At 43.4% G+C, this 23,486-nt stretch overlaps 2 protein-coding genes across 4 annotated transcripts in view; one reads left to right on the forward strand and one right to left on the reverse strand.

The window, feature by feature from the left end:
- The window catches only part of SMIM13 (small integral membrane protein 13), a 109,255-nt gene that overhangs the window by 76,814 nt on the left and 8,955 nt on the right, over window positions 1-23,486 (forward strand). Inside the window, exon 3 of one of the 2 annotated variants that reach the window (XM_074398432.1) lies at window positions 12,964-13,046. The exons of the other annotated variant lie outside the window; for it this stretch is intronic. Coding sequence (XP_074254533.1) covers window positions 12,964-13,046 — 83 coding nt within the window. The remainder of the gene's footprint in view (window positions 1-12,963; window positions 13,047-23,486) is intronic. 2 annotated transcript variants of the gene reach the window in all.
- The window catches only part of NEDD9 (neural precursor cell expressed, developmentally down-regulated 9), a 199,453-nt gene continuing 178,506 nt past the window's right edge, over window positions 2,540-23,486 (reverse strand). For both annotated transcript variants that reach the window (XM_010338051.2, XM_003927346.2), the window contains 5 exons: window positions 12,792-12,893; window positions 11,854-11,955; window positions 9,376-10,617; window positions 7,626-7,715; window positions 2,540-4,899 (listed from right to left, as the gene is read on the reverse strand). In XM_010338051.2, the coding sequence (XP_010336353.1) occupies window positions 4,390-4,899; window positions 7,626-7,715; window positions 9,376-10,617; window positions 11,854-11,955; window positions 12,792-12,893 (2,046 nt within the window). In that variant the 3' untranslated portion in view covers window positions 2,540-4,389. The remainder of the gene's footprint in view (window positions 4,900-7,625; window positions 7,716-9,375; window positions 10,618-11,853; window positions 11,956-12,791; window positions 12,894-23,486) is intronic.

The raw sequence follows: 23,486 nt of genomic DNA on the forward strand, positions 1-23,486 counted from the left end.
CTGCAGTGTGATTCCGGAGAGCCCCTCATCGTGCCATCTCTCCACTGCATCTCTGCGGCATGCCTTCTTGGCCATCAGCCTTTGCCAGCCTTTCCTCTGCCATCCAGTTAGCTTTTCTGGTATGGTCTGAATGTATCCCCCGAAAAGCATGTGTCAGAAACTTAACCCCATTGTAGCAGCATTTGGAGCCGAGGCCCAGCGGGAGGTGGGGAGGGCTCCACCCTTGTGCATGGTTAAGGGGGATCATCAATTTTTGAGCCTGAGGCTGCTCTCTTGCCTTTCTACCTTCCATCATGCGATGATGCAGCAGGAAGGCCCTCACTGGATACAAGCCCTCAACCTTGAACTTCTTAGCTTCCAGAACTGCGAGAAACAAATTTTTGTTCTTTATACATTACCCAGTGTTTGGTAGTCTGTGATAGCCCCACAGTGCAGAGTAGGACACCTTTCTTTATGATCAACCTCTTCAACCCGCCCTTGGCTAGAGGCTGTTTCTCACCAGCCCGATCACTTTGATGTTTCTCATTTTCTCTGCTTTAAAATCTTTGCGTGTAGATTACGTGAGCATTTGTCTGTAATCTGCCTTAAACTGTTTAAAGGACATGTTTGTTTTTTATATCAAACAAAGAAAGGCAGAATCCACAACTCCCTTCTTCTTCTGTCCCTTTGGTGCACAACACGTTGCTGAGCACACAGAGACACTGGCTGTGAGGTGGGGCTGGCTCCTTCGGTGGGGACAGCAGGGCCTTATTGATACCCAGGGCGGGTTTGCCTGCTCCAGCTGGCCAGGCAGGAAATGTTCAATGAATAAGTGAATCCTTACTGTTTTTTAGGTTCTTTGGAGAATGACAATTTTTCTTTTATCATAATCCCTCAAAAAATATAAAGAATGTAGATGTGGTTTATGGGGAAGCGTCTAAAGCCCAGATAGGGTTTTACTGACTCAGGGTTAGGAAACCACATTTGTGTTCCTGGTGGGACATGAACTAGCTCAGTGTCATTGGCTCTAAAGCAGTAACCTGCTGTGGTTTTAGAAGCTTGACTTTCTAGTTTGTTTGGTCTCTTTCTATGGGCCTGCTGATGTTTTTGTGAATTGATGATAATATTGACTTGAAAAATTGGAGCATTAGAAATCAGTTGGGAACTGCTTTATCTCTTTTTAAAATCAACTTTATTCAGGTAAGGCTTACCTACAATAAAATGCACGTATTTTAAGTGTATTTTATAGTAAGTTTTGACAAATTTATGCATGCACATAATTACTATAACACTCAAGATATAGATACTGTGCTGTCCAGTACAGGAGCCACTAACCACATGTGGCAAAAATTAACTTACATGAAAAATGTCCTCAGTTGTACTAGTTGTGTTTCAAACCTTCTGTAGCCACATGTGATGTACAAGAGCAACGTTTTCTTCCTTTTCTTGTACCAACACTGGGTATGGTTTGTCTTTTTAATTTTAGTGATTCTATTTGGTGTGGTATTTATTTACTTTTCCATTTACCTACATATGTCTTCTTTTATAAGGTTTTTTCTACAAATTTTTGCCAAGTTAAATAAATTTAGTTGTTTGTCTCCTAAGTCTGATGTAAGTCCTTGGCTGATAGATGTATTGTATTTCCTCCTGTTTTCTGGCTTGATTTCTGGTTTTAATGCTATCCTTAGAAGAATAATCATTTTAATTTTGAGAAGTCCAATTTATCATTTTTTTCTGAGTTAAATTTTTAAAGTGTTTCAAATACGGAACTTCTATCTACGTAAGGTCACAGAGATTTTCTCCTATGTTTTCTTCTAGGAATTTTAAGTTTTACATTTAGGTCTATGATCCATTTGGGTTAATTTTTGGGTTGTACATAAGATGTGTATTCATTTTTTTCCCTATAGATCTAGTTGTTCCAGCACCATTTTTTTTTCATTTCATTTCATTCAGAAGACTTTTCATTTCCTCATTGAAGTACCTTGACATTTTTGTCAAAAATAAGTTAATGCTTTGTCAAAAATAAGTTAATACGTATGGACAAAATGGTACAAGATATATTGAAATAATTTGTTTGTCTGTACATCTCAGTGAGATACCTGAATGAAAGAGTGGGCCAACCATTAAAATTATAATCCACATGGTTATAAATCTCTTAATTTCATTAAATATGCCTTGCTTTTAATTATTTATGACTATTCCAAAATAAATAGAACAATTTCCTTTGATTTTAAAAACCACATGAATGGTAATACCCATATTACAAAAGCAATTATTTCACATTACTGAATGTGTGGGTTTTTTTGGTGAACATAAGCCTTGTTCCAGATATTTGAATTTGATAATATTCACAGATTCCAGAATTTTCTTTGAATGCAAATACACCTGGAAGTGACATATATATAAAAACAAAACAAAACCAAACCCTCAATTTTTCTTAAAAAATTCAGACCTATAGCATTGATAAAATAATCATAATTTAACTTCTTATATTAGGAGTGCCAAAGTAAGCCAATATTGCATTCTGTGACAGAGGAATATGAAAAAGAAAACCCAGTGGTTATCAAAACAGAGATCTAAAAATTTAATGATTTTAAAATAGCCTTTACATACAAGATGGCAAGGAGTAATACAGATTGAACATTTTGGTTTCAAAAATGCGAAATGTCTCCACTTAGAGTAGATCAATCAAGTCAGCCATCTCCTAAGAATTACACATCATACAATGAAATTTACAAAGACACACTTTTTAACTTAAAGTGTTGTTGATTTTCAGCAACCCTCTCTCCACATACACATTTCCTTGTCATATAACGTGTGACTTTTCATCTTTTTTTGGCAGAGCAGGACTTTGAAAATTATAGTAGCAGTTGTTTTGAAAAGCACCTTCTATGATCGTTTATTTCCACTGATTTTTTTTAAAAACACGCTGAGATTATACATTCTTGTTTTTTTAACCTTTTTTTTTGTTCTAATGATTTGGTTGTTTACAACAAGCAAGGTTAATTCAATCAGGCATATGATGCAAATAAAAACATGTTTCCAAACAGGCTGGAATAAAATGCTAAATAGGAACTGGACCAAAAGATCACAGATAACGTGTTTCTTCTCTTGGTAATATACGAATGCATTTACCCATGGGGTAGCAGTATTTCACCTGCCCCATGAAGAACTTGTTGGCTTATGGTGTCTGTGCTGTGTCAGTACTAACTGGTGTGAGGAGACATACTGTGGAATGGATGCTGTGACTACCTGTGACATAGCGGTAGGGGTTATACACACTGGTCACACGAAGGTGTAAAAATTGGATGGACTCTGTGTAACTAGCCACTCTGAGTGTCAGGTCTGCATGTGTGAGTTTTAAAGAAGGTGCAAAACCAAGCAATAAATTCCCTTAGAGAGCAGGATATGTCCTGATGGCTCTATAGTCCCATGATCAAGGACCTGGCCAGTTTCCCTCAGGTAACGGGGGTAGTAGCACCAAAGTGAATGTGAAGAGTCAGAAAGGCCTCTACTTGCAACTGGCAGATCAAACCATTCCCCTGCTTTGGTGAACAATCATAATCTGATTATGTCTTTGTGAATCCTTGCTGCAAATACAGTTTTTACAACTCAAAAAACATCTTTTGGAAAACCTCACGGCAGAATTGCTCACAAATGCAGAAGATCCAATAGCCCCAGGGAGGCAGTTGCTCTCCTTTTACTGTAGCTCTCTCAGTATTGAAACAACCCAACCCTAACTGTGGTCCTGGCCTCTAAACACAGAGGTCTGTCCTCCCTCCAGCACCTGAAATATCAGAGCTTGGATTCACCGATATATTCTGAAATTTGCTCTGCAAGAGGGCTTTTGGGCATTTGGCCATCGTGTGTTTACAATGGTCAATTGTGAAGAGTTTTCAAAACACGAATAATGCCAGGCTCCTCATTTGGAAGGTGAACACCTGCAAACATACGTGCTTCCCAGGTTTGGCAGAGCCAGGCTCAGAATCATTACAAGTACACGGAGAACAATATTATAACCAGCTGGCATGCTTTTAACAACAAAAACATGCAGCATTAGAAGGTGCTTACTAAGGTGCTTCTTAATTCATTTTTTTTTTAATGAAATACATCAGACAAACATCTACAAACAAACATGAATATACAGGCATACACAAGCATGGGGACAAGTTTCTGTACAGTTTATGTCTTAGATACTTCTATGTATACATAAGAACCACTCAGGGGGAAAAAAAGATTTCCCTCTCCAGCTCCCTGAATTTCTGAAAGTTGTCTAACCCATAAAATGTTAAAATATTTCATTTTCATATAAAATATCTACAAAAATAGATAACATTTACAAAAACCAGATAATATTTCCAGTTTTCCTTAGTAACCATGAACACAGTCCCCTTCCTCTTTTTTTTCTTCTCAGAATGTTGCCATCTCCAGCAAAGAGCGCTTGAACAGCTGGGCATTTCTAGAAAGGTCTGTCACTTGGTGCACCATTTCCTGCAGGGCTGTGGTGCTGGGGTAATGGAGGGCGGCCATCTTGGTCGCCATGACTATAGTCTTGAGCTGCTCACAGAGCTGGTTGCTGGAGTTCATCACTTTGTTGCGAATGTCCTGGGCAGTCACCTGCCGTGTCAGCGTGTCTCCAATGAACACCAGTTTGTGTGCACTGAGGATGACAAACTTGCTGTGTGCCACAAAGATTCGTGGGGGCTGGGCTGAGCTCACACAACTGAAGAGCGCGTCGATGGCGTTGAGAAGGGAGATGAAATGGGTCTCACATTGGTCATAGTAGAAGCACAGCAACTGCCGATCCTGGGCACTCACGCCACCGTTTGTTGGGGGCAGGTTCTGAGAGGGCTTCCACTTCGAGATGTCATTCTCCACGGGCTTTGTAATCTCTTGTTCCAACAGCTGGAACTGGCTCAGCTGGAAGGAAGACAAAAGTAGCTTTCGTTAGGGCAAGGGAGTATGGCGCAATGCAAATTAACCAGGGCTTGGAGTTAAAAGACAGGGGTTTTAGTCCCTAACAACTGTCAGATGCATGTGAGCCGTGCAGCCTGGGTCAAGCTGCGTTGCTTTCCCAAATTGTAAAATGTAGACGTTGAGACAGATGATCCTCCAGCTCAGACCTTCTACGACTGGACCACTGGTCTCTTGTACCCACTGGCTAGAAGGCAACATAGGGTTTAAAGTATAGCCCTGTTACCTAAACCTTGATGGAGGTTAAATGAGTTCCAGTTTACAAATTGCTTAGAATAGTTTGGTATGGAGTAGGCACTATATAAATGTTTATTAGTGTTGAGTGGTGGTATGGAAAACCAAATGTAGTGACCTCTTGTCAGGTAAGTTGCTGACAATTTGCTCCTTCTTGGGGAAAGTCTCGACTATCTCAGGATGCTCAGATGAAATGACCATTCTTGACCCCTTTCTATTTATCTGTCAGGATTGACAGACATGTTGTGCTCCGGCATGACATGAAGACTAATGCATATAAATATTAAGCACTTAAGGAAAAAAAAAACATTTCTAAGAAAGTCTGAATGGGAATTGTGCATCATAATATTTAGTCCCCCAGAGCTGTTAAAAGAAGAGGGCCTCACCCAGAGTCACATGCATGAGGTGCTGGTTTTCTTCCTTCTTTTCTCATTGCTCCCAAATGGTGTATTATTTAAATTGCAATTAGGATAACTTCTAGCGATTCCACTAAGACTCAGGAGAGACCTCTCTTTTGCAGGTAAGTACTATCTGTGACCTGAGCTTAGGACTCACTTAATCTTCCACCCAGAGGTAGGGAGGAGCTTGAGCAGTAATCACCTCACGAAATGCATGGCCAGCTTTACTTTTCTGGAATCCGTTTTCTTCTTAGGGATTGCTATGGTTTCAGCAAGTTCCCCAGAGCCCTGCTGTCTTATCTTGCTAGATGCCAAGGCAAACACAAACAGGTACAAGGTGATATTCCAAGGCATTTAATCATAATGCATTATATTTAATATATCTTAGGCTTTCTGCAAATAGGTTCATCCATGTATCAGGTCATTAGATTGGGGAGGTGCACTTTCCCATTATATAGAGAAGTAACTGAAGTTCGGGGAGGTTACGTAGTTGGTTGTACTTGACATGGTTGGCCAGAAAGAATTAGAACTCAGATTTCCTGAACATAGCATGCCATTTCATGCCATTATATGCCATTTTGCTTCATTTCATCTTAAAAGCCTTGTAAATAAATCCTCAAGCCATCTCTCTTTATTTTTATGCCCTTGTCCTAGCAATACTCATTATCTGTGCTACTCATACCCAACTTTTGAATGAACATGCCCTGCCCAAAGTCCTTGGTAGACAGGTCTGGAGATATGTTGAAAGCATCGAATTCTGCTCCTTACTCTTAGACTGGACCAAGGCCAGCCAAACCATAGGCTTGTGATGCTGGCGAGAGAGAGACAAATACAGAGGTAGAGACAGGCAGAGAGAGAGAGAGAGGTACACACACACACACACACACACACACAGAGGTACACACACACACACACAGAGACAGAGAGAGAGGTACACACACATACACACAGAGAGACAGAGAGAGGTACACACACACACACAGAGACAGAGAGAGAGGTACACACACACAGGTACACACACATACACACACAGAGACAGAGAGAGAGGTACACACACACACACACAGAGGTACGCACACACACACAGAGAGATGCACACACACACACAGAGAGGTACACACACACACACAGAGCGGTATATATACACACACACACAGAGAGGTACACACACACACAGAGACGAGAGAGAGGTACACACACACAGAGGTACACACACACACACACAGAGGTACACAGAGCGGTATACACACACACACATACAGAGGTACACACACACACAGAAAGAGAGAGGTATACACAGAGAGAGAGAGGTACACACACACACACACACACACACACACACGGGGAGAGAGAGAGAGAGAGAGAGAGAGAGAGAGAGAGAGAGAGAGAGAAAGAGAAATGGCCCAATCGGAATAGCCCAATCAGACTCTTTCTTAGGAACGCAGTGAACCACAGAAGGGAGCTAACCATCGGAAGAGGAAGCTGAGATGAGAAGCCATCTATAGAAAAAGCTCTGAGTGGCCATTTATGAGTTCTGCGAAGTTACAGGGGAGCCAAATGAGTAGATAAACAGAGGAAACCAGAAAACAGGGGAGAGTGAAGTAGATGTATAGAAAGAAGCAAAGGAAGTACAAGGAGAGAGAATTTACAGTTCTAGTTCTCACCAGACCTGGCTCTATCTTCGTTTTCTGTTACTGAATTCCCTTACTATGGCTTTACTGTAAACCTGTTTGATTAGGTTAGCTTGAATGGGTCTTGTTTCTTGAGACCAAATGCCTTAACGCAAATAGTCCTCATATGTTAGATATGCAGGTTTAGCATTTAAAAAAACTGCCGTTTAGAAATAACCCAGATACACCCAGATGAACTAGCAAGGTCATAAACCTCTTTGCTTGTAAACCTCATTCCGCGCTTTGGAACTGATTTCCCGCCAGTGAGCTGGAAGAATCAAAATCATCATCTCTTGAAGTTACACTTTTCCTTAGTACTAGGTGGGAAATCTTTCCAACGCCAAGCAGATTTTGCTCTGATTGAACTCACCTGATGATGTTCCAGCTGCATCTTGTTCTGTTTGATGATATTCTCTTTTTCCAATAGTTCTTTCTGTTGCCTCTCAAACTCCTCCTTACCCTGTTAATTTTCAACATAAAGAACATATTATGTCGTCACTGTGATTCACTTATGCTAACAAATTCACTGACAGATGAGTAAATACTCTTTATTTTCCACTGCCTCACCAACATCGAATACCTAGTGAGGCACTGTGAATCCTGGACAGGGATGGCAGAAAAAGAAAACCCATTCCCATACAGGGTGCCAGCTTTCTGTGCAACCTTACCATTTTCGGAGAGCTACTCCTGATTCCCTTCAAATCTCCTATACACATGGACTATTCTGCTGGGTTCTTTTCCAGTAGATTATATGTGAACTTGTAAACCTCCAAACACAGGTCTAAATGTGGTCCACTTCTCACTTCTAGTTCCCTCAAATCATCTGTAGATCTCTGCTCCAAAGCAGTATTTCCCACTGTGCAGACTTAGACAAGCAGTAAGGTGAATGTTCAATGCCTCCGTCCTCTCTCCACTCCCTACTCAGCATCAGGTGAGGCTCAGTTCTCCTTCCCACACTTTTTTGCACTCAAGGGAATTCGGTATAATAGTTATGTAGTTCTTAATATAATCTGTGACTCTCAGTCAAATTAGAAGAATAGTAGAATAAGATAGTAAGCCTAGGCTGGGCACGGTGGCTCACACCTGTAATACCTGCACTTTGGGAGCCTGAGGCGGGCAAATCACGAGGTCAGGCGATCAAGACCATCCTGGCCAACATGGTGAAACCCCGTCTCTACTAAAAATACAAAAATTAGCCTGATGTGGTGGCACGAACCTGTAGTCCCAACTACTCGGGAGGCTGGGGCAGGAGAATTGCTTGAACCTGGGAGGTGGATGCTGCAGTGAGCCAAGATGGCACCATTGCACTCCAGCCTGGGTGGCAGAGTGAGACTTTGTCTCCAAAAAAAAAAAAAAAAAAAAAAAGATATTAAGCCTTAGTCCTAAATAATGGATCTTGGTAGAATGTTTTAATCCCTCAAAGTGGAAGCGACAACTGTCAGAATCCCAGGTCAACTTGGAGCTTGCTGGAATTCTCACTTGTAGGAGGCCAGCTTGACAGTCCAATATCCCATACATAGATTAAGCTCCAGGGACAACTAGCGAATGTGCAGTGGTCCTCTAGGTAAGTCTGAGATGCGGCTAAGTTTTAAAGCAATTACACACACACACACACACACAAAGTAGCTACCAGGGGCCTTGGAAAATCTCTAGTGGAAAGGTTTTCTATTCTTTTTCTTAAAGATGAAAACATTTTTTTGTTGTTGTTGTTGTTATGTGGAACCACACCTAAAACACAAATAGAAGTGGAGCTGGTATTATTATTAGAGAGAGCGCTATCCTACCTGGTGAGTCTCCTCTTGCCTGAAGTGTATCAATGGGATCTAACCCAAACCCTTATGCCATTCATTTTGCACATGAAGAAACGAAGGCCCGAGGAGGATGAATAAGTTGGTCACACAGTAAGTGTCAGAGAAAGGGCTAGAGCTGAGTGAGTCCTCAGGACCCTCAGTCCAGTGTTCTTCCTACTCTACAACATGCCCTCCAATTTATGAACCACGTGGCTTAACATTCATCAGGTTCTCTCCTTTGGTAGTCCCACCCGATAGCCTCACCGGTGTCCATCTCAGGCTCCCTGCATGTGAGTGAGCCTAGGTGTTTTATGAGTTTGGTTGTTTTACCTGTAGGTGGACATAATCGTAGTCATCCATCCAGCTCCTCTCAGAACCATCACTGCTGCTACAGTCAGGGGCCTGCTCTTTGCCCAGGCCCGGAGGCAGTGCCTTGGAGTGGGCCTGGGCCTTGTGGTCACCAGGATGCAGCAGCTGTACCTGGGGGCTACCATGTGGGTACTCTGCTGAGTTCATGATGCTCTCCGGCCCATTCTTCAGATGCAAGCTGCCAGGGCCGGGTTTGAAGAGGGTCTCTGCATTGGTGTTGATGGTTGTGGTGAGCTGCTTGGCATCATCGGGCACTGTCTTTGCCACCATCACAAACCGGTCTAGATCATCACACTTGTTCTGGGGCTTGTTGATGGCCAGGATATTCAGGGACCAGCTGCACTCATTTAGGTCGTGGCTGGTTTGACTCAGGATCTGGTGGGAGTCTTCGACTCTTTGCAGCTCCCGCTTCATCTTGTTGTGGAGGAGGAGTTCTGGGAGGCAGGAAGCATTTGCGACAGCTCCCTTGACAAAGTGGAGGTACTCCTTCAGGAACAGCTCCACCTTCTCCACCGACGTGCGTATCTCATTGATGTGTTTTTCCATATATCCGTAACACCGCCAGTCGGTGGTGACCAGCGCCATTAGGCTAGAGACACCCATCTCCAGGGCCTGCTGGAGCCGTTGAAGTCTCTCGATAGCTGTGTCTGGATCCAGCAAGAGCCTTTTGTCCTGAGCTGGGGAGGCTGACAGTGAGGACTCCTTGGAGGAGGTGGAAGATGTGGACATGTTACTCCGGGTGCTGCCCGTGCTGGAGAAAGACAATCGGTTGATCCCATCCACCAAGTCCCGAGAGCCTTTAGCATCCGGTGGATTATGCAGAGGGACATCATAAACACCATCTCTTTCTTGGGGGTTTGGTTTCTCACTGGTTTCTGCTGGTGGCTCAAGAAACTGAACGCCTCGGGGGACGTCATATGCATCGTTCTGAGGGCCCACTGACTGTCCCAGTTGTGGAGGTGGGTGATTCGGGGACAGGCTCTGGTGCCTTCGAGCCACCGGTTCGGCAGCTCCTGGAATGTCACAGTTGTATTTTACATGAAGGTCCTTCCCTGCTGGCTTGGTGCTGGTTGGGGGAATGTCATAAACCCCCTCTGGTCTGAGGTCCGGCCTTGCAGCTTGTCTCATGGGAGGGGGGAAGTCATAGTCTTTTTCCCTAAACCCTGCTTCATCCTGGCAAGCAGAAGGTGGAATGGCATATACCTGAAAAGCAAGTAGACAGCAAAACGCTGTTTATGGAGTTGGCTCATGGGAACATGCGATCCCATGTTCTCTGCCCTATTTGCTGGCACTTTTTCGGTTGCCCGCCCCTGCTTCCAATGTTAGGCACTTCCAAGGTTCCCCACGATTCTGCTGTCACTTCGCTTGTCCTTTGACAAGTGTGTCCACTCCCACATTCTTGGTGCGGACTCATGGCTAAACTGCTCACTCCTGTGAAGCCCTCCTGGCTAAACTGCTCACTCCTGTGTTCCAGTCCTACATTTCTGACCACCTCCCGGGTATCCTTCTTCTGCTGATCTGTGCCGAGAGGCAGAGTAAGACCAGAGGTCTCCCCACTGTCTCTTTGGTCATCACAGCAGCTGTGTGATGCTGAATATGCTGCATAGGTGTCTGAAACATAGTCCCCTTGTCTGTAAAGTAGGGATTACCACGCTTCCTGTGCAGGCATACCCCAGAGGGTAACAGAGTGAGTCAAATGAGTTCACCCGAACATACAGACTGAGAAAACTGTCAAAAGCTCTACAGGCTAGGTGCAGTGGCTCATGCCTGTAATCCCGCCACTTTGGGAGGCCAAAGTGGTAGGATACTTGAGGTTGTAAGTTCAAAACCAGCCTGGGCATCAGAGGGAGACGCCGTCTCAACAAAAAATGCAATTTAGCCAGGCATGGCAGCGTGAACCTGTGGTCTCAGCTACCTGGGAGACTGAGGTGAGAGGATTGCTTGGGCCTGGGAAGTCAAGGTTGCAATGAGCTGTGACTGAGCCACTGCACTCTAGCCTGGGTGGCAGAGCGAGACCCTGTCTCAAACAAAACAAAACAAAACAAAGCAAACAAACCCTCTACAAAACAAACCCAACCCTCTACAAATGCAAATATACAAATACCCTATCCCTGAACTAATTAAGTTCCCTGCCAAAGGGTTCTCCTTATTGGCCTCCCGATTTTTTTTAGTTGGGGCTCCTCAAGATGAAATCCCTAGAGCTATCTTTAATTAGTGTCTTTTCTTTTTTCCTTCTTTCCTTTACTCTCACCAAGGCTACTTTTTCCCCTTTTTGGTTTGCCCTTCTTGTTTTATTCCAATAAACTACCTACCTACCGTCCCAACTCCGCACGCCCCTCACAGACACGCAGATGTGTGCACGCATGCATACACACACACACACACACACACACACACACTCTCACACTCCTTTTTGCTGCTTTGTAGTCACTCACTTACCCCTTTTGTAGGTGGAATGTCATAGACCCCTTGAGGTTTTATCTCTCCCACTGGAACTGAAAACACAGGGCCTTTCACTGATGAGGGAGGGATGTCATATACCTGAAGAGAAACCCATGAGTTACCCAGAATGGAAATGTCTTATACTTGTCATTTTTTATGCTCCTAAGCACTTAATTATAGAGTTATTTACTAGGTTATGTACAAGCTTGATCTTTGGCAGTGCTCCATATTATAATGGATTGATTGTCTTTTTTTCTTTATACATTTTGTGGTTTTTAACTTAGATTGGATATAAAGATGATGTGATGTGAAATATCCACACAGTCTATACTTTAAAGTGTAGTTTAAATTTTGTACTTTCTGGCTGCTGGTGGTGGCTCACGCCTGTAATCCCAGCACTTTGGAGAGCCGAGGCAGACATATCACTTGCCGTCAGGAGTTCAAGACCAGCCTGGCCAACATGGCAAAACCCCATCTCTACAAAAATACAAAAATTAGTCGGGTGTGGTGGCACGTGCCTGTGGTCCCAGCTACTCAGGAGGCTGAGGCAGGAGAGTTGCCTGAACCCGGTAGCTGGAGTTGTAGTGAGCTGAGATCACGCCACTACACTCCAGCCTGGGCGACAAAGCGAGATTCTGTCTCAGAAAAAAAAAAAAAAAAAAAAAAAAAAAAAAAAAAAAAATCTACTTTCTGAAGTAAAAGTATGGAAGAACAAAAGCTCTCTCAGGTGAAATACTAGGATTTTTGGATAAAGCATATCCAGACAACATAATTTAAATAGTGTTGGCTAATGTGGCTACTGGGTAGACAACCTAAATAAAGCTTCATATGACATATATTAATACATAAATTGTGAACTTCCTTTTCTCTACAGCCCTGAAGGAACAATACCCCTAGGAGCTCTGCTCCTCTTGTGACCACGTTCTTGTACGCACCCCTTGAGTGGTATGGGAAGGTGGGATATCGTAGACATCCTTTTGGTATCTGGATGGGTATTCGTATACGTAGCCATGGCCTGTCCTCACGGGGGTTATCACCTGTAAGAGAAAACACACAGAGACATAAATTTCCAAGCCTGAGTCCTTGATTTCCTTGCCTCCTAACCAGGCACTCATCCCTCAACTCTCCCTCACAAAAAGAAGGAAACCAAAGAAAGAAAACACAACAGGAAGAAGACAAGTAGACACCAGGTTAGTAAACTTTTTAAATCCCCCCTGAATCCCAATGAAAAACAAAGCCCTAAAATATCTCTTATCATCCTTCCTTGTGATCACAAAATCATCTCAAAGTCCATCAGATAGGGGTGATGCACTACAAGTATATTTCAAAAATATATTTTAAGGGAGACTTGTGCGAAACTTATGAAAGTTGTAGAGGAGCAGTTTACATCTAAAGTGCCACATAATGGCTGGGCACGGTGGCTCATGCCTGTAATCCCAGCACTTTGGGAGGCCAAGGTGGGCGGATCGCCTGAGGTCTGGAGTTTGAGACCAGCCTGGCCAACATGGCAAAACCGTCTCTACTAAAAATATAAAAATTAGCCGAGCTTGGTGGCATGTGCCTGTAATCCCTGCTACTTAGGAGGCTGAGGCAGGAGAATTGCTTGAACCCAAGAGGCGGAGGTTGCAGTGAGCCGAGATCGCGCCATTGCACTCCAGCCTGGGTGACAGAGCAAAACTCTGTCTCAACAACAATAACAGCAAAAAGTACTGCATACTGAAATTTGTTTTAAGGCTCTGAAACTATTTGTAAAATGAATAATGCAAATAGAGTTCAGCCACTTAAAATTCCTCTCTTGCCTTCCTCAGTAAGCCTCTTCATTGGACATTATGATGATGATTATAACTGTAATTCCACGGGTCATCAGAGTACTTTTACAAAACGGATGCTCAAACCGTGCTATCCTCGAAACCTCTGGAAACTTTCAATCTAACTTATCAAACAAAATACTGAGCCACGGAGGCACCAGGAACAGAGTTCAGGTCTCCTGACCCCTGGTCTCTAATCATTTTCCCATTTCCACCAGGAAAGAAAACATCCCCAACAGTACCTACGTCAAGGGATGTCAGAAGTCAAATAGCATTCATCACGATGCTGGCATCTGGAACGAATGCCAGTAAAACGAATCTTACCTAATAGCCTCCCGTTTTCATATCTACATACTTCACTGGTGTGCTAAGCACCAGCAAAAAAAAAAAAAAATTATTTGAACTTAACTCATTTTGAAATATATGTAATCCTCCAAAGGCTTCTAAATGGCTGGCGGGGGGGTCTTGTTTCTGCCTAACCCCCATCCCTCGAATCATTAACAGTGCCCATCTCACCACTGCTCACAACATCTTTGAGAACAGACACTGCAAATTAGGAAGAGTTGGTTGTTCCCTAAGAAACTGTCATCTTTTATCTTTTCTCTAAAGTGAAAACTCTGGCGTCAGGCTGCCTACAAAACTATGTAAAAAATGCTCCACGTCCGTCTTATGCGGAAACGGGTGGAACTCAGCCAAATGCACCAATGCCCTTCTCCCCAAGGGCTCTAAAAATGCCTGAGTTCAATTTGGCTTTAAATCCCTAGTGCTTACAACTGATTATTTCTTGCAACGAAGGTAAAAGAGGTTCGTATGCACTCAAAATTTCCATCAAGTCTCTCCACCGTCTTGGGTTTTAAAAAGGAGCCTATTGCTTTGAGGTCCATTGGCATGGAGCATACGGAACTGTTTTAGAGAGTGTCCACTCTATTGTGCAGAGCAAACCTTCTTTTTTTAAAGCAGGATGCCCTTAGCGAAAGAAAAGCACACTGTGTTCTTAATGCTCTTATGGGATTGTTTTTTCACTCCCTGTTGTCCAGGAGAGAAACGAAGGTCTCCCCTTAGTCCGTCTCATCAGACCCTCTACTTGGAGTGCCATTTTGGCTTTATCATAGCTCATAGTGCAGCTTTTGTTCAGCTTAAAAGTTTCTAAGAGTGGATTTTCTCCAAGGTCAACAAGTTAGCAATAATGCTAATGGAAAACCAAGGGTGGTTATGCTGAAGTCCAGCTTAACTGTTCATCTTTCATTGAAAAAGCAGAAGCGGGCAGGCCGGGCGCCATGGCTCATGCCTATAATCCCAGCACTTTGGGAGGCCGAGACAGGCGGATCACCTGAGGTCAGAAGTTTGAGGCCAGCCTGTCCACCATGGTAAAGCCCTGTCTCTACTAAAAATACAAAATTAGATGGATGCGGTAGCTTGTGCCTGTGATCCCAGCTACTCAGCAGGCTGAGGCAGGATAATCACTTGAACCCGGGAGGCGGAGGTTGCAGTGAGCTGAGATCGCATCACTGCACTCCAGCCTGGGCAAAAAGAGTGAAATTCCATCTCAAAAAAAAAAAAAAAAAAAAAAAAAAGCAAAAACAAAAATGAAACAAAAACCAGAAGTTGGCTGGGAGATAGAGTGGGTAACATTGGTGTCTGAAAATAGCACTAGGTGACATAAAACACAGCACAACCTCAGAGAAGGAAGGCAGGGTCACCGCCAAAGTGTTTCCTTGCCTTTGTGGATCCTCCCTGGCAGAGAGCGCTAATGCTTCCCGGTACTTAACATTTCACTTCCTGACAAATGTCACAGAACCCCAACTTGCTCTCTCTTTCTCATTTAGAGGATGCCTGTGGTCATCTGGTTTTTTAAAACTCTGCATTCCAAACCAGTCATTTTCCTTGTTTATGCATTCAAAGAAACAGATGGTGAAAACCACAGGGGGAAAAAGCCAACCAAATACAGCACCCCCCCGCCCCCCCACCACTGATTCCAGGCTTCCTGATGTTACCATCTAATTCACATTGGTCTGCAAATGGCATTTAAATGGGACCAGCATTTGCATCTGGGCAAGACATGTCCAGTGCAGCAATCCTCACTGTGACACATGGAAGATCGGGGAGCTGGAAGTCTTCTACTTTTGGACATTCTCTGCCATGACCTGTTGCTTGGGTCACTTTCGTGCCAATTGTGTGTTCTCTCCTCAGAGGCAAAGTGCTGACTGAGCTGTACCTTACAAAGTCTCCAGTTTTGTGGTTCATCAAGCTTTCTTCTTGCTGCTTGCCATAAGTACACAAAAACCTTCCTACGACTCTTCTCATTGTACCTCCCAGAGCTGCTGAACTTCAGCCTAAGAGGCACGCCAAGGTCTGGCTAAGGGGCCCTCAAGTTTGGAAGAATTCTCCTAGGCATTTGTTCGGTGAGGCATTAAAGAAATTGCTACACAAAGGGCATTTTAAAACTAATTTTCTCAATGAAATCAAGTCAGGTTTTCATTTCCTTTCCTCCTCTGTTTGCTTTTTTCTCCCTACATTCCTTTCATTCTATGTATTTATTTATAGTTACAAAGGCTTAGCCTTTGGAATTACGAAAGTGACCTCTTAATTCATTAGTGTTGCCAGGAAGGGGGCTAGATCGTGAGGTCTCCTGGGGCTCTATGACCCAAAGCTACTGCAACTGCTTTCCTGATTACTCGGCACAGGATTTGCACTTCCCATATGTGGATTTTCTGTCCCTAGGAAGAATCCAACCTTTCTCAGATGTTACTATGCCATTCTCAGTAGCTAATGGGAGGGTCCAAGGCACAGACTTTGAGAAGAGTTATGAAGCAGAGAAGGGCAGATTGTAGACATTTAGAAAAGGAAGAATCCATTTAATACATCTCCAAGTCTGGGTCCCGGCAGGATAGGATCAAAAGACTGGTGTTACGTTAGTTCTCTAATTATTCAGCTTACATAAAAAGAAGAAAACAAGCTGAGATTGCCCCGCCCGACACTTTGATGGTGTTTGACCCACACTGTTTTGAGTCTCAGATCCTGGTGGCATGAGTTTTTGGTGATGCTTTTGATACTTCCCTGTCTTATAATTTTGAAAGTCATGCATGCTGAAATATTAAAGAAGAGGGTCTGTGTTTGAGTAGTAGAGAGAGACAGGGAAGTCTGACAGCCAACACGATGACAGCAAGGTGGGGGAGAGGCCCCTGGGGTTCCTTCTGGTGTTTCTGCCTCTGTGTTCCCTGAGCTGATACCTATAGCAGAGTCAGGTTCCTACACTCAGATGCTGGAGGGCTGAGCAAGCAGAGTGTGGGGAAGAAACAAGCCAGACTTTGGTGCTGGGGACACAGAACTCCTCCTACCGAAAGGAGGAAGATATTGCCGGATCTTTCACATTTTCAGGAAAGGCCAGAAATTTGGATTTTTATGTAAAACCTGGTTTTCAAAATTGGCTTAAATTTTAAAAACAGCATCTTGGCCAAACTAAACAAGTCTTTGGCCCCCATGCTGTCATTCTTTGCCTTCATCTGTGTATTTTTGCCCTCCTTCCTCTTGGAAATCCTCTGAAAGCAGGGCCCCCAGGCTCTGCACCAACTCCCTGCCTCAGCAAGACTGAGCTGTCCATTTCCACAGATGCCCTGCCTGCCCACACCGCTGGGCCTTCATCCATGCCATATCCTTGTCTAAGATGCTCTTCTTTCTTTCCACATATTCCAACTCGATTGGATTTTCAAGGCCAGTCTGAATGCCTTTCCCCCAGCAAACCCTTCGCAAACAGATACAATGTCTCTGTCCTCAGAACGCCCTGAGCCGTTGATCCATATATCTCTAACAGCACTTATCACTTGTGGTTTGACGGACCGATGCATCTTATCTCTTCTTCTAGCATTTTAAAGTCAGAGACCATTCCTTCTTCATATACATATATATATTCCTTCTTCATTTATTTATATATAAAATTATATATACAAAAATAAATGAAGAAGGAATGGTCTTATATATATAGTCATATATATGCACACATATATAAATGAAGAAGGAATAGTCATATACATTCATATATATGTAGATATATACGTGAATGTATATACATATATATATATATATATATATATATATATATATATATACCTATTCATTCATTTATTTTTTTTGAGATGAAGTCTTGCTCTGTTGCTAGGCTGGAGTTCAGTGGCTTGATCTCAGCTCACTGCAACCTCTGCCTCCCGTGTTCAAGCGATTCCCCTACCTCAGCCTTCTTCTTAGCTGAGACTACAGGCATGCACCACCACAACTGGCTAATTTTTTGTATTTTAGTAGAGATGGGGTTTCAACATGTTGGCCAGCATGGTCTCGATCTCCTGACCTCGTGATCTGCTCGCCTCAGCCTTCCAAAGTGCTGGGATTACAGGTGTGAGCCACTGTGCTTGGCCCCTTCTTCATTTAAGTATAAACCACAGGGTCTGGTACAGTGCCTAGCACAGAAGGTCTTGCATAAATCTATTGAGTGATATAATAATCAATTAAAGAAAAACTGAAGGCTATGATGCAAGATGGTGTGAGGTCTGCCAGTATCGAATAAGCTTAGTTTCCAGCCAAGCCAGCTCTGGGTTAAGTAGAACCCATGGGATACGGGATAGAACTATACCCTATCAGGCATGCATGGTAGTACTGGGCAAGAGAGGGAGTCAAGAAAGCAAGGGAATGTCAGGTGAAGTTGAGATATCAGAAACCGTAGAAGAAAGCACCCCAAGTTGGGTGAAGCCACCAATGGAGGACAAGGAGCGTGGCTCAGTGCTTTCCTTTTCCCCGGTTGAGCCCGTATGAACACCTGGGGTCTTCTTAGCCACAAGCCAGAAACACGTTGGGGAGTGTTTTGGAAAAGAGAAAGCAAAACAAACCCCGCTTTTTACCTTGACATCAGAAGGAGAATATGCTTGCTTTAGTTGTGGATATGTGACAGGCTCGTTCATGAGAAGCTGTGTCCCAGAGGCCATGGTCCCACTGGGTCTTTTTCTTTTGCTTATTGGAAGAATTAGGTCTGAAGAGGGACGTGACTGACACACAGAAGCTGGACTCAGGCAGAGCTGGATCTAAATCCCGGCTCTACCACTCACAAGCCATGAGCACATGACCAAGTTCCATTCTAAGCCTGTTTTCTCATAAGTAAAATAGAAATTATACTTACCTCATAGGCTATATGGGTATTAAATGAGATCAAATGCATACAGTGCCTGGCAGAAAGCCATAAGCCTTAGCTATTGTTATTGTAATTGTCACCCAGGCTATATAGATTTTACCTTTTGACTTTGACTTCTAGAAATCATGAACTAGGTAACTGAGATTAATCATCTTGCCAAAGACAACTTAAAAAAATGAAGAAAAGCTGGAAAAGATCTTCTTAATAGTATCAAGACTTAAAGGACAATAAAGAATTACTAGGTCAATATTTGGAAGAAGAATTCATCAAGGTGAGACCGCTTTTCCTTGGGGGCATTTGCTATTTTCTGCTGATCTGAAACAGGTGCCTGGGAGGCTGTGTTGGGCTTTCTACAGCTTCTTTAGGTGAGGGGAAACATTGGACTATAAGGCTCACCAAAATAGGAACCCCAAACCACCCCCAACTTTGGATTGCAACCCTAAGGACTATATCCAAAATAAATATTAACTGGAAGTAAACCCACCCTTGTACAAGCTAGACATCAGGATTGCCAGAATATCTCAAAACACAAAATCAGATGTATGTGTACCTATGAGGCTGGCAGAAGGAAACCAAATTCTCTCTGGAGGCAGAGAACATCTTTATAGACTTTATGTTAGTTCCACAAATATAATAAAAACACAATGTCCAACATACAATCAAAGATAACCAGGAAGTCAGGAGACCAGACAACAGGAACGAGACAAGCAACAGTACATTCTTGCTTTCTAATGTGCTAAGAATGTTACGTATGTCTTAGTAATCACAGATCTCAAGGCTGTTTTCTTTTACAATGTTTTGTGATCAAATTATGGGAGAAAATAAGATTAAGTCAGATAGAAAGAAATGAATCTTTAGGAATTTATAGTGCTCAAAGTGAGACCTAAGAGGCAGTGAGAATTTCAAACCAAAGCAGCAAATGGGAAGAGACAGTGGTCTTTGATGATCACCAGTGGTCTCTGAGTTCCTTAAGTTACTATTTTCTGCTGTTCCTATCAGTATTGGCATTATCATGGTTATCACCGGAGCAGCTGAAGGCACACCAATGGGATACCCCAGGAGAAAATGTGTTTTTCCAAGTCTAGGAGATAAAGAAACATGGCAAGGCCCCAAACTCAGGACACTTTATTAAAATGCTCATCAGATGAGATCTTTCCAGTGGAGGTCCACAAGCTGGGTTTGTTTAGAGGGTCTCACCAAGAAGCAGGGCAATTGCCCATCTCTCTGGAATGCCTAGGAGCAAAACATTTTCTATCAAGACAAATTCTGCTCACATTGCATCACTTGTTCAAGGCCTCAGCAAGTCTACTTGGGGACACTTCTTTCCTTAGGCAGCCACTTTACCTCCTTAATGCAGAGCTGTCTAGGTGCCTGGGATAGGGGCAGCACACTGGCAGCAGAGGCCACGTGGGCAGGAGAACTTCAGTTTCTCAGCTGCATGCTGCTAGCTCAATGGAGCACTAAGGGAAGTGGGAAGGGAGCAGATGGCTGCCACTCACAAAAGCCAATCCCTCTCCCCATAGCAATTCTCAGACCTGCCATGTTCTGCTATGTTTCCCTCTGATGCCAGCCCTATGGGTCACCTACTTATCATGACTTCTCATCTCTCCACTCCCAACACTGTCTCGTTTTGACTTCTTCCTTCCTTCCATGTGCTTCCAGCAACCCTAAGAACAACGAAGTAAAACAATGAAGCAGAAAAATCCCACTCCTTGAAAGGAAGAATTGGGTGGAGTAGATGCGAGACAAAGAGACGGGATGGGGAGGAGACTGGGTCACCTCAACAGCATTGGCTGTGCTCTAGTGACTTACTATTTCTGCTTCTACATTATCCATCTGTGTCTATCTTTGTATGCATCAAAAATTTAAAAATCACTATTTTTTTTTTGTCATTTTAACAAGATTTTTAAAAATAAGAAATCTTACTTGCAAGGTTTTCTTCTAAAAGAATCATGGAACACAGACCTGTTCTGGTTTCTATGTTCCATGATTCTCTGTGTCTAAGTCTCTACAATCCAAAGCAACATTATGAATAGCCTGAACTGTGCAATCCTTTGACTCCAATATAGAGATAATGCCTTGATTATTGACCAGTGGAGTTTCCCCATGAATTTAGCAGAGCACGAACGTGTGGAACCAGCTTCTTATGTCCTAAGGCCTCATCAGGACCTAGGTCACCCAGGAGGTGCTCAGAAAATACCAATGGATAATTGATGAGAAGTTAAAAAGGTTCCCTGTGCCATAATGATTACAGATTTATAACCTCACCATTAATAACACCTAAGATTCTCTGAATGTAAAAGTATGTTTTACTGATTAACAGCCATGTATTTACATTTTTCTTGGCATATATGGGAGGTGAAATTTGACTGCTTCCTGTATATCTCTAATTCCTCCCCAGCCCCTGGTTTATTTGCATTATCTCTCTTTGTGTTTCATGAATTAACAAGAGTGTTTAGATTTCCAAAACTGCCTGCTGGAAAGGACTTCTTTCACTTAAATGCCCTTGAAAAGCATTAACAGAGCCACCACAGTGTTTATTAGGCTTTATAATAACCTCTTTGTCTTAAATGAACTATTTGATCCCTTCCCTTTAAGGAAAACCCCAGGAAAAGAAACATTACCATTATCACTGCCTGCCCATTAGAACTGGGATCCAATTTTCAGAAACTGTAAAGCTACAGTGGTTTGCCTGTTTAAAATCCAAGAGTACTAGTTGCTTTTCTAGGACCAGAGGAAAAGCCACATGTTGCCAACCCTGGATTTATTAATTCTCTATAAATTCTCTCTGCCCAGCTTGGGTGTAGCAGTGAGCTCATTTATTTACTTGCATAGCAACAATATAATGAAAACTGAGTCTGGCCTTAAAAATACACCCTCGTAAGCCGTGTCCATGTTTAACCCTTCCAAATGCGTCTCCTGTGTTCATGAAGTTTTCTTCCCATGGATTTTGGGGAGGTGATTTACTTTCTTTCAAAGTCATTCTGTTGCCTGATTTTATGCCAGAGCTAAACCTCTTGCTAGCCACATCTAAATCACAGCCAGCTTCTTTCCCCAGTGAGGAAAAAGTCGCAACTGGAAGCTCAGAAGTGGGGCAGTGGTGCTCTTGGGTCACTTTCATTTGACACAGCGTCGGGCAGCAAACCGCTCAATAGAAACAGTGCTCTGATTGTTAGGCCCCTAGCATGTCTCCCCTGCTGCTTTCAGGAAGCTCTTTGTGTAGCAAGTGCTAAAGCAATATTTAGTTATAGAGTGACCAAGCACCAGCAAGCAGCTAGAAGCATTTAACGTGAAAGAACATGACGGGAAATGGCGTCTGGGTCCCATAGGTGGTTGAGGTCTTTCTCAGGACAATGCCAAATACAAGCGTGTGACAAGGTGGATATAGCAAAGCCATTTTTTTTTTTTCTATCTCGTGGACTGAAATGTTCTTTGAATGAAAACTATAAAAAAAGCACAAGTATTTTGGCTCTTTTGATGTCCAAATAAATTCAACAGGACACTGAGCACTACATCTAGATTGGGAAATAAATTTTAGAGAGGTGCCCACAGACTGCCCCCAGGGGAATGGGACTATGGAGAGGAGGTGGGAGATGAGAATTTGGGGACCCAAACGCCTATTGGTATCATTTCCTCCTAAATAGGAGAACTCTCATGGTTTAGTTGGAAGAAAGGGTGCAGTGGCTGATGAGGGAAACGACTCATGAGGCAGAACTCGGTGACAGCTCTGAAGATGGTTGTCGTGTCCAGAGACACCAGGCCTAAAAAGTCCTCTGCAGAGCCAACAGGATTAAACAAAGGAAAGTGGGCAGAAAACAATGAGTTCCAGGATGAAGTGCTTTCTTAGCTCTTGGTAACAAAACAGGGATGAGAGTTCCCCGTAGTGCAGAACTCTGGAAGTTTTCTTGGGTACAAGACCCGGGTCTGTCAGACGCTGATTCTCACTGGCTCAGCTCACCCCAAGCCCTGCCCCATCGTGTCCCTGCCTGCTCCTGCTGTCTTTTGGCACAGCTCTGTCTTCCAAAGTGCACTGTGGTTCTGGATGGGACGGTGGGCTGGATCCTAAAGGAAGGGTAGGAAGGATTTGCAAAAACTTAAGGGTCAAGTGGAAATTTATAATCAATGCTTGAATGTCTTTTCTTTTTTTAAAAAAAGACTCAGGCCGGGTGCGGTTGCTCACACCTGTAATCCCAGCACTTTGGGAGGCTGAGGCGGTTGGATCACAAGGTTAAGAGATCGAGACCATCCTGGTCAACATGGTGAAACCCCGTCTCTACTAAAAATACAAAAAATTAGCTGGGCATGGTGGCGCGTGCCTGTAGTCCCAGCTACTCAGGAGGCTGAGGCAGGAGAATTGCCTGAACCCAGGAGGCAGAGGTTGCGGTGAGCCGAGATCGCGCCATTTCACTCCAGCCTGAGTAATAAGAGCGAAACTCCATATCAAAAAAACAAAAAACAAACAAACAAACAAAAGACTCTTGGCGGGGCGCGGTGGTTCACGCCTGTAATTTCAGCACTTTGGGAGGCCGAGGTGGGCGGATCACGAGGTCAAGAGATCGAGACCATCCTGGCCAACACAGTGAAAGCCCATCTCTACTAAAAATACAAAAATTATCCGGGTGTGGTGGCATGCACCTCTGGTCCCA

This window comes from Saimiri boliviensis, chromosome 4, assembly GCF_048565385.1.
Source record: "Saimiri boliviensis isolate mSaiBol1 chromosome 4, mSaiBol1.pri, whole genome shotgun sequence".
In the NCBI taxonomy this organism is placed as follows: domain Eukaryota; kingdom Metazoa; phylum Chordata; class Mammalia; order Primates; family Cebidae; genus Saimiri; species Saimiri boliviensis.